At 39.6% G+C, this 18,319-nt stretch overlaps 2 protein-coding genes across 2 annotated transcripts in view; one reads left to right on the forward strand and one right to left on the reverse strand.

Moving 5' to 3' along the window:
• LOC111224453 (neurobeachin-like) overlaps positions 1 to 18,319 on the forward strand; it is a 201,516-nt gene that overhangs the window by 124,521 nt on the left and 58,676 nt on the right. The window contains 2 exon segments of the mRNA XM_022748943.1: positions 2,265 to 2,411; positions 8,042 to 8,178. Of these exon segments, the coding sequence (XP_022604664.1) occupies positions 2,265 to 2,411; positions 8,042 to 8,178 (284 nt within the window).
• mab21l1 (mab-21 like 1) lies at positions 8,905 to 11,224 on the reverse strand. The gene has a single exon (XM_022748950.1). The coding sequence runs from the start codon at positions 10,836 to 10,838 to the stop codon at positions 9,759 to 9,761; it is 1,080 nt and encodes a 359-aa protein (XP_022604671.1). The 5' UTR covers positions 10,839 to 11,224; the 3' UTR covers positions 8,905 to 9,758.

The raw sequence follows: 18,319 nt of genomic DNA on the forward strand, positions 1-18,319 counted from the left end.
CTTCTGATTGACTGCTCACTTCGCAAGGTTAATTAGATGGTATAGCATCATTATACAGTGACACAGCATGTTCCTTTCTGTGATATAAATTTGAATGTAATGAATATTGGTTATAAATGCACATCTCATAGGATTTGAGAAATAGATTTGACACAATTTGAGTGTACTTGAAACTAAATCCTACATCTGCAATTGTATTGTTGGTAGTTTTGTAATTTGTTGTCATTTGCACAGGACCAACATAACAGTATTCTGAAGATCGGTTCAGTATCCTACTGATCATGTGTGGAGTTTAACCACAGTTGAATTCAAGGATGATAAAATATAAAAACAACTGAACAAAGAATGAGTAAATCCTTCAGTATTTCAGTATATGGTCATTGGAGTTGCACATAGTATCTACACCAGCCTGCACTTGTCTCTTGTTGTTTTTAATTTTAGGTCACTCATAAGAGTTAGATCATATATTCAAAGGGTCATTCTTTTTGTTTTACTCTACAGTGGTCAGGGGTGAACAGCTTTTTAATGCTTCGGCTTTGACACTGCTGCACAGCAAGTGCTGTAATAGTGACAAATTGTGACTCTTTTCACTGCAGCACTTTTCATACAATAATGTCCCCAATTCCACAGGCTATCACTCATGAGGAGATCACTTTTCATGTCAGCGCAGTTTCTCCTTCATGTCATAGCTCTTCATTTCTTGTTATTTACAGCCATATTACTTTGTCTTTGAGCGCTAAATTGCATTGTGGGTAAAGCTGGTCTGCTACCCCTACAATGGTTGATGTTGGCCATTTGCGTGTAGAAATCAGCACAGTTTATTTGGTCTACTCAACCCTGTACAGACTTGCCAATCAGAACATCAGCCCGTCTGCGGAGCTTTCCCTCATTTACTTGGAGCATAATGATGGTTTACAGAATTACAGTTTTAAGTTTCACTCGTTCTGCTTTGATCTCTGACCGCTGGCTGGCTTTTGCCTTTAACATTACACAGAATTCATTTCCGAAACTTACAGACTTCTTCCCTCTGTCTGATGAAAGCACTCCAGATATGAGACAGAGCAGGAAGCAGACTTTTTTCTCAGTAGCAGTGTTGACAACAGTCAAATGTGACCTCTTCAAGACAAGGTACACGTTCCTCAGGGGAGGGAGAGGCGAATTAAGAACCATGCTGAAAGGAAACATGTCAGACGGGTGTCAGCCACCTCCCATTTCTTGATATGTGTTCTTCCTTTTCGTACACGCGAGTTTCTCCTCTGGTTATTTCCTACACTGGACTTCAGAAAGACAAATTCACATAAATGTTTCGAGCAGCCGTGTGGCAGGCACATGTTGGAGATGGGCTGATTTAAGCTGATAAATGTGTTGTGAGACCTCTTTGTTTTTCACGATGTATGAACACATCTTTTTCAATAAACGGGCTCTAGTCTAGCTATATGATGGAGTCCTGGTGTAAGCAGCCTCCTAATTGCGCTGTCTGTTCAGTCTCACTCTTGTCAAGTCTCTAAAAGCGGCAAATGATATTTTCTAATCGACTACGAGCTCGAGATGTATCCCCCGACTCAGCTGTTGGTCTTTCAAGATACGGATAGTGTTTCATTGTTGACCTTGTCTAAAAATAAAAGCTGAAAACTTCTGATGTTCACCCATGTGAAATGTATTCAGTGAACGAATGTGTACTGTGACATTCTTTCATATGCTATGGCAAGTACATTAGTGAGCATCTCATTTCGAGTTCATCCTGCATATTATTGTGTATTTCATACAGAGATTGTCCATGCTTTATTTCCTTTTTCATATTTGACTAGATGTTATGCATTTTAAGACCCTATAAAAACACATTCTGTTGTTTGAACTTGTGGATATGCCCAAATTTGGTTAGAATAGACCATGGCTCATATTGAGAAATGTGGTTATGACGCCTAATTTGCTCAGTTATTTTGAGGTTTGTTTGTATAAATCTACAAATATTGTTCCAGTATTACTTGGGGTCTGCATGAGTAATAATTTATTTTTCATACTTTTGAAATGTAATGTGAAAACAATTTACATTTTTCACAAGGATGATTAGTTACTGTGCGTGTGTCCGTGTGTCCGTGTGTCCGTGTGTGTGTGTGTGTGTGTGTGTGTGTGTGTGTGTGTGTGTGCGCGTGTGTGTGTGCGTGTGTTCTGTCCATTTAAGCATAGTGACGGATATCTTTTTGAGCTTCAGAGGCCAAAGTGCAATATTTAGTGGTCTCTCTACACCATAATTGTTTTTACAGGTACAGAGGAAGATGAGTTGGTCAAGTCTAAGAAGGCCTTCCGCAGCCAAACTGTGGCCAGCCAGAACCCTGAGACAGAGCTGATACTTGATGGAGACGATGATGCTGTCAGCCTGCTGCAGGAGAAGGAGATGGACAACCTGGGTGGTAAGTCGGCACACCAGCACCTCCTTTAATCCCAAGTCAACATCACCTCTGCTGAAGTGTCAGCACTTGTCTGTTATCTGTCTTCTTCTGAATAGCTGGCGTAGTTACTGTATACATGATCAATATCAATGCAACAAATGAATTGTTCAGTAGTCAGTGTAGTAGCTGATCTAAATATTTTGCATTAGTATTATTAAGTGTTCAAAATGTATTTATGTATTAAAGGTGTGAGTTTACTGTTTGGGTTCTGCAGTTCACCTTCAGTGTAGTTGAGGAGTCAAAGCCTTCGTCTCCGTGTTCTGATCTGGAAGTTTATACGTTTGACAGCTACATTTTTGTTTTGGTCTGATGAGTGTCCCTCTCTGCTTTGTTTTGGGTCTCTTCAGCACGGTTCCTTCCTCGTGTGTTTATCTCCCGAGGCAAGTCTTGTAAAGTTAAACTAACACCGGAAAGATGATCAATCCAGATATGTCAGGATAGGATTTTCCAAGCAACCAGTGATTAAAGTTCATATGAACCACTGCTTGTTTATTCTTAACTTTACAGTGGCCTTATTTAATCCATTGACCTACTAATGTAACCTCAGTGGTAGGATGACACCATTCAAAATCTATTTGTATAAATTGAGTTCTTGTGTTTTGATCATGTTGTTAAAGTCGTTTTTACACTACAGCATTACGGTGTAATGGAAATGCCATTGCCCTATTGGTCATTACGTTTTAATAAGGCCACAGTAAATGTCACTTATTCTAATCAAAGTGATCTGCGCTACGGCACCTGATAACACCAACTCTTCTTACAAATCTCTGGATGATACTGATTACACATTATTTAAAAGGACTTAATCTTGTGTGTAAATCTTATAAGATCAGATGCAACATTTCATTACTCTGAATCAAAACCCTGCATCATAATAACACACATAATCAAACACATATATCTCTATAAATATTGTTAATATAACAAACGAATGGATTATTTGACAGTTAGAAATGATTTTTATTTAATCAAACTGTAAACTGGACAAATGAATGTATACATTTATTTTCCCAGTGCATGTAATTCATTCCATGGAAAAAAAACCACACCAATTAATTTTCCTAATTTAAAATGTGTTAAATTTTTACTATACCTTGAAGGGCCTTGCCAAGAAAATAGCATATAATGTGTCTTTTCCTTGTGAATGTGAGCACTTGGATGCTAAGGGAGAGCAGACAAAAACTTAATTATTCTGCAATTAAACTAACGCTCTGTCTCTACAGCAATCATAAAGAGATTAATGGTCCCTTAATAGCTAATGAAAGACAAATATAGTATTAGATTAAAATTAATCTTTGATTTATTTTAGCCATGTGAATGTTACTGTGTTTCTATCAGCTTTGATACTTTGTCTGACACAGTTCAGTCAATAGTGCAACTTACTGCCAGGGTGACGGTTAGCCAAACCTCCTGTAATTTAACCAGCATCACACTCCATGTGTGAGCCAAACTATCAAGCCAGAATTGAGTTGCTTTTCAAGTAACTTTGCCATGGCTATGAAAGGTAAGTCATCCAGAGTTCACTTGTGTTTTGAGGGGAGATCAATATTGCTGCACTACATCCTCGTCAGTAAAGCCAAATCCTCACTTAACACGTCATGCAAATAGTTGGTGGTTTAAATAAGCAGAATCTGTTACTGGTTTGATGCTTAAATGATATGACTTCTTAGAAAAATATAAAGTAATATTCATCCCTGGCAGCTGTAATCAATTCCAAAAACAGTTCTTATATTCCAGTGACAAAGAATAAATTAGTAAAGAATTCATTTCTGCTCTGATGGTGAAAACCATCGTTATCACTCTTGTTGTCACTGGATGCTGTTTTATTTTAGGCCGTTGTGGCTTCAAATGATGTAAAATACTGTAGGACTATGTATTGTATATACTATTGTTTTATCTATATTATTATCTATATTTGTAATACACACAAACACACACACACACACACACACACACACACACACACACACACATACACATATATGTTGTGTATTATTATTTGTGTATGGATAGGATAAGGACTGCCACTGAATTGCATGTTAACAGTAACAAATATGAATACATGTGCGTAATGGATTAATTCCAGGTGTAAATTGTATGAAAAAGCCTGAGACTCTAGATTCCCAGACACTTAAATAATAATCTGTTTCATAGCCCTGCATATATTACCCAGTTATCATGGCTCGGTAAATGAGGCTCAGGCTGAACCAGGGCACAATGCTGAGCAGTGAAATCCTCTCTAAGATCCCACAGATGAATCTCAGAGGAGGAGACTAACCCCTCCTCTTTGTCCCAGAGCCAGCAGGCAGCCAAACACTGTCTGTCAGATGAACCCTGGACTGCCCGATCAAAAGAGCAAGGCAAGGGCTAAAACACAAGCAGAATGTATTCACGTGAGAGAACTAATAACGACCTTGTACGAAACAGAAATGTTGAGACTGAACATTTGTGATGCACTTAAGATGTTTAAGCTTGTTTAAAATTATGAACCAAACATTAACTTTGCAGAACATTCATGATCATTTTTTTTTTTCTGTGTGTGTGTGTCTGTGTTGAATCAAAGTTGAATTCATTTTTTTTTTTTTTTACCAATAGGGGAGCTCCCTCACACTGTAACATTTGGGTAATGTTTTTACCAGGATGCACTGTCTGTGCTTGGCCAGTATCTAATCTCAGGCATGAACAGCCTTAATGAGAGATCTGGGACTAGATCCTGTCAACAACAGTGCTCCTCCTGCCAGCCGTTGGGTCAGTGCGGGCTGCTGCTGCCAAAGGGGCGGCGCCTGCACTCAAGGGCCCGGGCAGTAGTGGTTACTGAACCTATGATTAGTTTTGCTCCCCCACAAACATTGGAAATGCTGTCTGTGCATGCACTAGCAATAAATGCCTTTCTGTATGCACATATTAGAACCAAAATCGGGTAAAATAGAAACTTAAGATGAGCATGTGAAAAGCTCACATGCAGGAGTCGGTACATTTGACTGTTCTGCTGGCTTACTGGAGCCGTGTTAGTCTATCCCCCAAAGTGAGGTTTAGCAGCCACAACCATTTTGTTTTGTCTTAATTTAGCCTCTCTGTATCTATTTTAGTCCTCATTCACAATACTGAGCCTTTGACTTGTGACATGTTTATAAGAGACTTAAACCAACACAACATTTCTCAATATGAAATCTCAGGGGGAAAAAAGTGAAAGAAGTGTGTTATTCTGCATTTTGCATTTTGCATAACCAACTTCCCCAAGTTTCTTTTCTTTCTTTTTTTAATTTATATATTTTTTTAATTAAAATATCTACAAGTCCTTAATATAAACAGAAAATGCCTTAGATCAAAACAAAAATATAAAAACAACAGTGGAAAATGTAATTATTTATGTTAAACATTTAGGTATTTTTCTGTTGATTTTAAATTTAATTATTGTATGCTGCAGCCTTATTAAATATACCACAGTGCAATATAGATTTCTCTGGGCTTTTATACATCAGTGTTATATGCTGAAATATAATGCATGCTGTGAAAACTGGGTAAAAAAACGAGCATTGTTTCAGTGACTCAGATGAACAAGGCACTGTTTTTCAGATACTCGGCAGACAGTAGGCTATAATGGCAGCAGCTGCGTATGCGTGTGTATATGTGTGTGTATCTATTATAAGTCAACATGTACGTGTTTGCAAGTAAATGATAGTGCTCAGGTGTGCAAGTAACCCACTTCCACTTATATTTCTCATGATGTAAAATATAGAAGCAGTTGGCCTAATCAAACGCTGCAGTCCAGCGGATGGATTGTGGGTAATAATACACCCATCTTCTCGGCAGTTCTCCCAAACTCCCACCACACCAAAATGAGACTTTTCATCACTTCATTAAATTGGCCTGTCATTTGACAAATATTTGCATTTTCATAAAAAAAAAAGGCCCAACAGCTGGGTGTTCCCAGCTTTAGCCTATATACACCACTCATCCTGTGTAACTTGCCCTTAATTTCATTATTCTCATGTAAACATTTTAATGCCATATAGCCTAATTATGGAAGGATCCCTGAGGGGATTACTGCCTAATCCTCTTCCTCCCTATGAGCAATGGATGTTGTGGCTTAATGCTTCAGGCTAGTGTCTTTCTCTATGTGTAGCCCAGTGGGGCCACAATATAGTGCACCAGTTCTATGTGTTGTTTTTAGTAAGAGGTGAATGGGCTTGTAATTTAGGGGCTGGGAAATAAAGACAATCTACTATTATTGTAGCGGAAAGAGTTAATGCCACAATAAGGTCAATTGGCAGAAAAATAGACTAATAAAAATTATTTGAAAAAAAGCCTAATAATAGTTTTACATAAATACTTTCACTTCTCAGTGACGTGCAAATGTTTTTTTTTTCTTTCCTTGTTTATTGTAAGCTATCCTCTTTACCCTCTAAATGCACTAAACGTTATCTGAAATGCAGTAAAACAGGATGAGGTTACTGCGAGTATTTACTTTTCATATGAAGCTTGTAAGCAACGTGTAGCGCCTGGGCTGATAGCATCAGCAGACGGGATCACCGTTAATGGACCCGAGCAACGCTGAGAAAAAAAATCCAGGGAGGGCGGTTTGACTGTGCAGCCTGCAAGAGCGATGAAGGGGCGCTCTGGGAGTTGAGACCGAAATCCACTTGTATTCCTGTAACACTATCGGCCATAATTGGCTGAGCAACGCAGATTAAGATTGATGAGACATTAAAGTGGCTCTTTGGAGTTTAAGGGATCGATAAATATCCTGATTTCGAGAGCTTTCGTTTGAGAGCAGACAAATCACTGTAACGGTGCTCCACAGCGACACTGATCTGAGAACATGGAGGATGAAGCAGAGGCGGAGAGAGAGGGAGGGAGGAGACTGAAATAAAGATGTGATCACTATCAGCTGACCCGGGTCACAATCCCACCTTAAAATTCTGGACAATTATTCCGTCTTAAAAACAAGCTTGTAGTTTTATTGTTTCCCTGCATGTCATGTAAAGCAGGGACAGCCTGGACACCTGTACTGCAGATGCCTCATGGCGATATAGGCTCTGACCATGAGAGGCAAATAAGGATTAGTTTATTTTATGTAAACTAATGAACACCTTATTTCCCAATAGTGGTGGTTGTTTTCGTTATGATCGCACCATTTGATAAAACATTTTTGTTATCAGTGCATCACTGGTTTACAAACAGGTACAAATAGGTATGTTCTGATGACACCTCCATCTATTTATAGGTCTGATGAATCCACCGCATTGTGCGCATATGGAAGTGTGCAATACAAAGACAAAAAGGCGTATCAACGCCTTTGTTTTATGGCACGATGAAAACTACAAAAATGAAAAGTTTGACGGAGCTGTCATAATGCACAATATCTGACTGAACTGCGAGAATTCATTTTAAAATTCTCTAATGTTTCTAAGCGCAGATTGTTCACGCACGTAGCGGTGTGGTGTGATACACAGAGGCCGCTGGCATGATGGTATCCCCCTGTAATCGCATTTATCAGTTTCACAGAATTAACCTCACTCAGCTTTGCTTTGAATATGTTTTTGCGTGTTACTGATTCAGCATGTGGCTGCCCCCTCTGCACTCTGCAGGCCCAGTGGTTCTGAGCAGCCCGGCCCAGCTTGTTGCCCCTGTCCTGGTGGCGCGGGGGACCTTGTCCATCACCACCACCGAGATCTACTTTGAGGTGGATGAGGATGACCCTGCCTTCAAAAAGGTCGACCCAAAGGTAAGTAACACGCAAGCGAGTGTGCAGCCCAGGTTTGAAACGGGCACTTTGGTTTCCGACATGCCTCACTTTAGATTTTTTTTTTCTCCAGGTATTAAATATTCACTAGTTTTTAAATACACATTTTTGATATATGATGAGGATGCGCGGGTTGCAGATAAGGTTTTCGGAGGTGTGCTGCGCCTCTGTCCATGCTCTGTTTTGCTTTTTTTTGTATTATTAAATTACGTTTGTGGCCAGAATTTTATTATGAATCACGATTAATTTCTATTTTGTGTGTGTTAATTTGCTGTATTATTAATGCATTTAAAAAAAAAAAATCATATAATGACCTCTGAGGTCTACTCATCCTGCAGACTCAACCATCAGACAGCGTTGACAGATGATCAAGTTATGCCAAGTTAACTGGTTATTCACATAATTAATAACGCAAATTCCTTTCACAGGAGGTTGGGGTTTAAAAAAAAGCCCAAACTGCTCTGCAGGGTTACAGATCTGGTTAAAATGCTGTGAATGGAAAATATTCCTTTTTTCCTCTATTTTCCTTTTTAAAGTGTCAAACTCCTCTAGGTAGAACACCTACATGAGCCAGAGACCCGAGATTAAAAGTTCCATTACATTATTATTGCATGTTAGGCCTCACTACCTCACTGCTGTCAAAATCACATTTAATAAAACCATAATGGGACACAAATATAAAACAGCTCGTTTTATTAGCTCTTTAAATTAGATCAAAGACAAGAAATTAAAAAATCAGATCACAGATGTTATAATCCAGTGTATTTCAAGTGCATTTTTTTTCAATTAAACTGTAATATATATATATACTATATATGTTATCATTTTCATTTTTTTATCATGTAGGCCTAAGCATGGTAGAGAAAAACAACAACCAAAAAAAGTTCGAGTACTTTAAATAATAATTCAAGTAAATTGATGGAATGTTTTCATTGTAACAAATGTCGTACGCCTACCATCAAAATGTAAACTTTCAAAAATTAGAAAATGTCCATTGAAACAGATGAATCAGACTACCACTGATGCAAGTATAAATTAATAACGTTTCTACCAGATAAAGAAAAAAGCTCAGAAGTAGATTTAAACAGGTGGATCCTATTTACGTGTCACAGAACAACATTCACAATTTCAGACCACTTGAATCACAATGTATGAATGTATTTACAGTATAAAATGTACACATGTGTGTTTTTATTTTTTCCAAAGTTTGTCACGGGGCTTTATTTTAAAGCATTTAAGGAAATGTAGGGTTTAGGCAACCGTGTGGCACGGATAGAAAAGAAACCACTGCTGAGGTGGCCTCCTGATTTAATGGTGGCCAATAATTTAAACTTACTCCTAAATATTGACACCGCCAAAAGGTGCATGGGGACAATGACAAACTAAACTGTTATAAAAATCATCTTGAAACAGGCTAGGCCAAAACATATTCAACAACAGAGGACAGCCACATTTCACAAGACTTTGCAAACTGGTTGGCAATATTTTTTCTGTCCGTTAATAAGCTCATTAGGCCTCTTTACCACAAATTGTAAGACGAGCTTAACTATTATATTTTTACCTCAGAGTTTCTCCAAGCTTTTGGGGTTGGTCAGTATTTCTCTTGCCAGTCGCCAAGTCTGTTTGGCTGCGTTCTCTAGAGCAGAGTGAGGTTTTCCTTGAAACAGGTCTAAATTGGGCAGGAAATAATGCGGGCACCTTCTGCATTGCAAACATGAAATAAGCTGCAATAGTATCCCGTTCAGGCGGTCGCCGAGGCAGTTCTCATCCCAGTCCGACTCCCTGGGATGCTTCTCACACTCGTAGGAAACCAAAGTTTTCATGTGGTAGTTGTTGAGGGGTTGTCCGGGCAGTTCGAGGTGACGGTCGCGTAACGCTTTGAGGACTGACAAGCATTTCTTCCTGCATCCACCCAGGAGGAGCCGGTTCTCGGCCTCGGCGAACTGCAAGACCCAGGCGTCGCTCTCCGCTGAGCTCTGCTTGCCGTTCAGCGAGTAGCACTCTTTGGATAAAAGATTGAAACCCTCCGCTTTGACTTCTGCCACTCGGTTAGGTCCCGGCCAGGGGATGTGAGGGAGAGGCCAGTGCGCAGCACTTCGCGGCCAGATCCCAGTGCACTTGAAAGCCGGCGTGATTTGCACCACGTATCTGTCTCTAATGCGCAATTTCACCTCACTCGTGTCAGCGACCATTTTGACAACATCTCTGTAGCTGCATTTATCCACTGCCTGCGCCACCAGTGTCTGAAATCTCGACCGGATCTTGCGCGCCGAGAGGTAACCAGAGGCTGTGATGAATTCAACCCAAAGAGACATGCTTCTCTTGCGGCCGTCGCTGAGCTTGAGCACGGCGCAGCCCGGGAGAGACCCGTCATCCACAAAGTTGAATACTCCCATCTGATTCAGATAGAGCACAACCTCGAACTCGGTGGGTGAAATGACCTCCAGTCCCTCGAAACGATTATCCATCTCGCTGAGAGAACTGATGAAGCGGGGCTCCTGCACCTCGACCTCCTTCAGGACATCCGAAACCACCTTGCACACCTCCCGGATGGTCTTGGAGATGGCTGCTTTTCGAGACTGACATTTCTCGTTGTAGTATTTGTTGAGGTGATACACCAACTTTGCCTGGGCGGCTATCATATTAGGGCAGAGATCCGGGTTATACACCGGAGTCTCGCAGTAAGCCGAGGGATCCAACGCGGCTGTTTGTACGGGAGCCAATTTTAGAGAAGAAAGAAAGCTATTTAAAAAGAAAAAAAATGTCTATTTATAAGACAACTATTCAAAGCTGTGCACAGAGCACATGCGTAATAATCATATCACAACATTCACAGCTGTTATATCGTAAAATGCATTGAAGTGCACGAAGCAAATCCTCTAAATTATCAGGATGGCCTGATTAAAAGTCCATTTCAACCTTGTGAGCTTCAGTAGCCGAAAAAATGGCTTTTGGTTTGTCTCTGATCACTGTGCCAGTTAGGAGTCCGCGTAATTGCGCAGAGTTGAGTGTGCCCTCCTGACGCAGACGCCCGGTGTTGCTGTGTTTTACAACAGGGAGAGACACACACACTCTTTATTATAAGGGAGGAGTTGAAACCAAGATGTCCAATCGCTGTCGGATGCGTCACCGCTTCCCAGTTTATCGAAAACAAATTCATCCTCGGGTGTTATATACAAGTAAAAAGTACAGGTAGTAGTAGTATATCGAGGAGCGGAAGTACACCTACGCATTTGGAGAGAAGAAAAAAAAAACAGCATTTTCACTGCGTTGCGTTGCTTTTCCTTGGACTTTATCTGCTGCTTTTTTAAGTCTGCTATATTGAAACATATATGAAACAGTAGGTGGGTTTAGAATTGCTAAAGTGTTTATGTCTTCGGAAAATAAAACATTTAAATTTGCCGCAGGTCTGTTATTTAAATCTCTTCTTTTTTGTTCAGGGCACCGAATCTAATTTCTTCCACACAGATAGATTAAAATAGAACGGAGTCATTTCGGGAGTTTTTGTTACGCAAAGAATATTTGTATTTTGTAAATGAGGTTTGTCTTATTTGCACGTTTTGGTTTTGAAGCAGTATATTAATAAAATTGATTTGATCAGTTAGGCATCTCAGGATTAGTTAATTTATTGGACAGCCTGTTGAGGAAGCGACCAGGCTTATTTCTGAAATATGAAAAAGTTATGGCGCTAATTAATATTTAGCATTGTGATTATATTTGACACATTAATTATCGTGGCTGTGATACAGGAGAGAGTTTATATCTCAAAGCTTGTGTATTAACCTGCAGATTGAGGTGTATTTGTTTTGCTCTGTGCTGTGCAATAATCCCACGCGCCAGTATTTTTAGCCATTTAATTAACATAGCCTCGATTGTAAAAAAACACAAAAAAATAACGGTAACATTTGTGATCTTAACACCAAATTTCTTTCTTACATTTCTCCAAAATGAAAAGTATCTTAACCAAGAGCAGAATGTATAAAAGTGAATGAAGAGTGAATCTGTGCTTTTATGATTATCATTTTATATTTGAAAATACTTGTTCCATTGAAATTAGTATTTTCAAAAATAGCAATAATCCAAATTAATTGTTATAATGAAGACAATAATATACATTGGTCTTCTATGATCTTGGTAATGATAAATGTATTTATTTACTTCAACAACAAGATAATAATAGCAGCAACAAAACATTAAAAGCAAAAAATACATGGTTTGAGTGTTTAAAAAGATAAGAAAACTAAATATAAAAGATTAATTGCTAATAATTCTAAAAATTAAGGTTGACATGGTTGATCATTTTATATAAAGTCCCATGATGTATCAGTGTATTGTTTTTAGGCACAGCTGGTCTGATACAGACAGTGATTCACAAGAAAGAGATCTTGCCTCCACACTAAACCCTCTCTGGCTCTCATCATTGCACTGGCACTCCGTCTCTCAAGGTACAGTGTCTGCTTTGAAGAGGACTTCAAAAAGATAATGCTGCACGGATCAGATAAGGAACACAAAGGCATTTACACTCATCTCTGCTCTAGTCAGAACTGCATACGACCAGACATTATGAGGGCAAACCGCCGCTCGTTAGCTCTGACTCTCACTACATGGATGCGGCTGAGCGGGAGGTGGCGTGTGCAGGATGGACCGTGATAGATAGGTGACTCCCATTATCATCACAGCCTGTCATGGACACACTGCCACTAGCTTCTTGGCAGGCCCCAGTGATAATTTCACACTTACTTAGTACACATGCAGATATGGAAAAGCATCTTTTGTTTTTGGGACATGATAGACGTCTGCATAAAGGTTTATTCTGAAAATTAAATAATAAGATTAAGTCTATATTCTAGTTGTTGTCACAGGTCTGATTTAAGTTCACAACCAAAAAATTATATTTTTACTGATATATTTCTGCAGGATATGGAGTATATTATGGAAGGTTTTCATGTGGTGAGAGGTAGCTAAAAGCCTCTTCCCCTCTCAGGCTTTGATAGTCTTTCCTCTCACTCTCTCCCACTGTCTGTAGCCCAGCAGGTACTTGCCTTTTATTGAAACCAGACTAGCCTCACTTTCCAGGCAATCTTGCTCCAAGTCAGATACCTCGGAATCCAGTTGCACCTCTTGAGTTTGTGCTCCAGCCTTTTGCCATACGTATGCGTGATAGAAGGGGGGATTTTCATTGAGATTATCACCTCTTAATCTAAAGCATGTGGCTGCACAGATCTCACAGTAACTCAACCTGCTCTGTAGTCCCAAGACTCCAGCAGTTGTCAGGTCTGGCCTAAGACAATCCAATCTTCTTACCCGCATCTTTACCATTACAACATTGCAAGCTTTGTTGCTTCATTGACCATCCCGCTAGGCTATTGGAGGCCCTCCAGTGTGATATATGGGGCTGTGATTCCAGCACAGGCCTATTTCTGACCCAGCAAAATGCATGCATGATTGTGTAAATCAATACAATGACTTCTGCTTCCCCTAATTTTGCACAAGCATGTGACCCTGTTTTGAAGGCCTCTTTGTTTCCAGAGCATGCCTCTACACTTATTCATTTTTTCTCCTCCATTTTTCTTTTTCCTTTCTTCTTGAAAGACTGATCGTCCTGTTAACATGGCCGCCAAAGGGTCAGTGGTACTTTTCTAATGGCTGAAATTGCCCTTTGATGACACCGCTCATGCTTTGAGTGACTTGAGATGATATTCCACTGATTGTAGCAGATCTCAAATGTATGTTAGTGTATTTCATTCCCAAGGCTTTATGGGCTACACATATATACGTATACAGTATATGCATTTAACTAATACATATGTTGTTCATATACAAATAAGCATAATCTGTGTAAACACTTGATTCACTTATTGTGTGTACAAAACAATATATAGCCTTCGGCATTGAATAAAAGATAATGGCATTTTGAAAAAGTGAGACTTAAGGAGGAAAACTGAAAAACTCCAGCTCTACAAATATTGTTCTGAGCTCATTTCACCAACTAAATCCTCTATGGCTCTTGCTTTAGCAGTATTTAATGAACAAAGTGTTTCACATTAACATTTATGCAGACTGTATTTAAGTTTTAATTTTCTGCATTACCTCATAACAAAACAGTCAGGACATTATACAACTATAGCATTTAGCTGAGTTTAAGCTGGATCAAGACCTTTATGACCAGCAATCTTCTAGCAGGCAACGTAATTATGGATGACATTTTATTATTTTTGATAATCCTATTACGAAAGAACAAATAAGGCCCGCCATATACTTTTTCATTACATTTCTAGGGTCATTTAGTATGTAAGAAAAAGATTCTCAAGCCATATCCCATACAAAGGGAATGTACCAGCTAGTTCCCAAGCTAATGTGCAGATTAGTCAAAGTGGACTTAATAGGATGACATATTTCTATATAAATCAGATTAAAAGCAGCGACACTTCAGAGATGTGACATCAGTACTGGCTCTCAAACTGTGTGAAATAATATACTTTAATCTCATGGGATAGCCACTCACGTTGACACATTTTCTATAATTTTATTTGTCATAAAATGAAATTGTCATTGGGATTTTTAATAACGAAACATTATTATTCCAAGCAATATGGTGTCTCTGTAGGAGGCCAGTTCATTTTTGGGCCCAGAGCCTCACTGAGGACCCCCTTTGGATTGTGCCCATTCATTTGTTTTATTCTGCGTTGTGTATTAGCAACCTCCTTTGGAGAAGTCAGGAAGCTGGACCACATAGCCAGAGGCTCTGAGACCCTCTAGTGATCAACTCAACAGGCTCTATTTACTGTGAACACTTTCTTTATCATATGCGCACACAGAAAACACCAAACCTATCAACATGATGGAAATTTTGAGAAAAACAAAGCTGGAGAAAAGTGTAAATTATGAAATTTAATTGATTGTCTCAGCCTCATTTGGCCCTTCACCCCTCCCCTCTGCAATATGGTACGCTTGTCAGCCTTTGTGATAAATTACATGCATGTATTTGCATGAATTTAGCATGAATACTTCAGTTTTGTTTGCCAAAATAAGGATCCAGAAAATGTCTAGTTTTCTACACAAAAAAAGGAAAATACAGGCTTACATAGCGTTGAGTGTACTTTTTTCCTGCACATTATGCATTTGGCAGTTAGGTGCGGTGAAAGTGCTGGTACAGTGCATTTCCACTCATTTTATGAGCATACAGTTTATTCTTGTATTTTGTTGTACATGACAGTGCTACACACGGTGTGCATGTTTTTCCAGCATGCTTTCCCTGTATTTTCTGCAAATTGCTAGGGCTTAGATTGCTCTCAAAGAAGTGACTAGTTTATTTGTAAATATGCAGTTCTTTTTCATTATTTTAATTCATCATAGAAAACTATGTCGCTGACTTCCATCTCGTCTGTTGTGAAAGGCAACCATTCAGCAGCACCAGCTACAGTGTGATTAATCTTAATGCCTGCGAGATGTCTACCTTCTAAAGGTGGGCGCTGTAATCATCTGCCCACTGACCCCATGATGCTCATCTACAATCCTCTTTGCAGTCCTTGTTTCTTTCACGTAATTTCAAATCTCAGATTAACTGAGCACAGTCCTCACCCACATGTCATGTGATCTAAGAGCAGGAGTACATCAGAGCACAAAACAAAGAAAATGGAAGAATTGGTGGCATATTGTAGGTTTAAGGCTGCTAGTAATCAAATGCTGCTGGTGAGGCCTGTGATGAAATTAGGCGATGTTGCCTAAATAAGGGATGAAGGGTTCATAATTGCCAGTCCTAGAGATCTGAGGTGCCGGGTGCCAACTGTCAGAGCAGGGCTAATGATGACAAATGTCTCTCTATGCAGATTGCTGCAGCAGCACGGGTGTGCAGCTGAGAAAGAACAAGAAAAGAAAAATGCAGAGGACCTAATAAGAGAAAGCTTGTGTGCACATATTTAATGACCTACATGGAAACAAACCTCCCTAACTGATGGGCTGACTTTGAAAGTACTCGAGCTTGATGCTGTTTCGAGCTACCATAAAATGGAGTCCTCGACAGTACCTGTGACTGATATTGATAGTCATTAGTCTCTGTGACTATGAAGACTCATTACTATCTGCTGCTTGAACTGATATAGTGACCAAAAAGAGAAACTACAATTAACTTAAATGTGCTTTCCAGCTTGATTTAACAATAAAAATAGCATTTTGGCAAAGTTAGTGCTATATTTAGCCAAACAATTCATCAACTGTGGAAGAGAGGACATGTAGGCATGGATCAGCATTGTCCTTGTGTGGGGTTTTCCTCATTAGCTCTTCTTTATAGTTAATGCTTTGCTCATCATTTTGCAAGATGGCAAAGTGTAGTAAAATGTGACATGGCTTGTTACTCTGTGGGTCATGTAGAAAACAACAGTCTGTTCATGGTTAACATAGCTAAACTGTTGTTAGTTAATATGGCTTTTAAAAAAAGTTTTTGTGTCTTAAAAGTGTGCTTGATTTTAACCACCTTTGCATCAGGGGGCCATAAATCTGATTTCACTTACTGTGACGTAAGGCTCATGCTAATAAAAGAGCAAACCCAGAGTGTTGCATGGCCAGATTTCCCCAATTTGTTGCATGAATGGCTTTTGAAAGGGGTCCCTCTTTGTACAAAAGGAGTCTCGTCTTTGTTTGGTTTCGCCCCATCTGTGTCATCTGGTGGTCTGTGCAAGAGGGTGGTGTCTTGGGGTGCTCCCCAGCGGCGTTGCCAGTTGTTTTATGGACTCGGTGGAGTGGTGCTGGGAGTTCATAAGTTGGCTGGCCCATTGTGTGCTGAGCCCAGCTGACACGTGTGAATTGACTCCAGCATATTGACAGATCATTTCCATTAATGAATCGGAGGAGTCCGCCTTGTTTCACTCTGTGATTTATGCCCTAGCTTCATCATCCTCTGAGCTCAGGGTTAACTAACAACCCCCTGAATGACTCCACCACAAATTGCTGAATAAAGGGAGTTTGCTTTGTTCAGTAGTTTTATTCTTGGATGCATATACTTTAAGTGACATTTGAGTGCTCTGTATCTTACAGTTTAAATCAAATCAAGTGAATATGGATATAGCCCAAAATCACAAGTTTGTCTTAAGAGTTATATAATATGACATTCCCTATTCTTAGACTCTAAGGATGTCTGATATTCACATCTTATATAATATCATCTTGGTCAAAGTGTTTTGTAATTGTAATTGTTATCTAAAAATGATTTCTGAAGGAAATTCTGCACATTAAAACTGTCTACTAGGAATTAAGTAGTTGTACAGTTTATTAACATGCCACCCTAGACAACTAAGTTTGCATTCATCAAAGAACTGGCTCTTCCCTGTTGGGGATGGGTGGGCTGTTTCTTGATTTGATATTGAGCTGCTTTTGTCTGTAACCGCTGGTGTTTCATCAGCTTGGCCCTGATCCTCCATGGCGACCATCCAGCTTGTTCAAAGCAACAGCCACACACTGCTGATAGCGCTGGCCTCAGCCTGGCCTGTCACCCCCACCACTGCTGCCACATGGAAGGCACATTTGCTCGCCACCATTTTATGCCGCTGTCACCCTCCCTTCAAGAGCGAGGGGAAAGAGGGGAGGTGAAAAGGAAAGGAGGGAAAGAGGGAGGCTCACCCTGAGCGGATGCTAGACAAAGATGGCAGCAGAGACATTTTGTCTACTTTGATTAGTTCTGGTGGTGGTGAGCTGTGCTGAATATTAGCCTGTTACTGGCAAAGCCACACATCGTGGAGCACAGACGGAGAGCATGTCACAATCAAATCTACCCCACCTCATTTCCATCTTCCTCACTGAAAAAGTGGGACATATGGGGCAGGATGCCAATTGCTTATTTTATACGGTAATTAACATCCCTCAAACCGTGTTATGTGGTAGGTGTGTCTCAACCATGACAAAGTTTATCTCGCAAATTTACATATATATTCCCAATAAGGTAAAATATTTTAAGATCCTCACAGACTACAAAGGCTTAAGTACTATATGTCATGAAGAAATGAAGTATATTAACTTTGCTGGCCTTCACTCATGTGTAATAGTTTTGTTGTGACAGCGTCACTTTCATCTAAACTCAGAACCATCTGAATCAGTGCTGTCATTTCCTTGAGTATCTTCTATCTGGTAA

The sequence above is a fragment of the Seriola dumerili genome, unplaced genomic scaffold (assembly GCF_002260705.1).
Source record: "Seriola dumerili isolate Sdu_G_001 unplaced genomic scaffold, Sdu_1.0 BDQW01000134.1, whole genome shotgun sequence".
Lineage (NCBI taxonomy): Eukaryota > Metazoa > Chordata > Actinopteri > Carangiformes > Carangidae > Seriola > Seriola dumerili.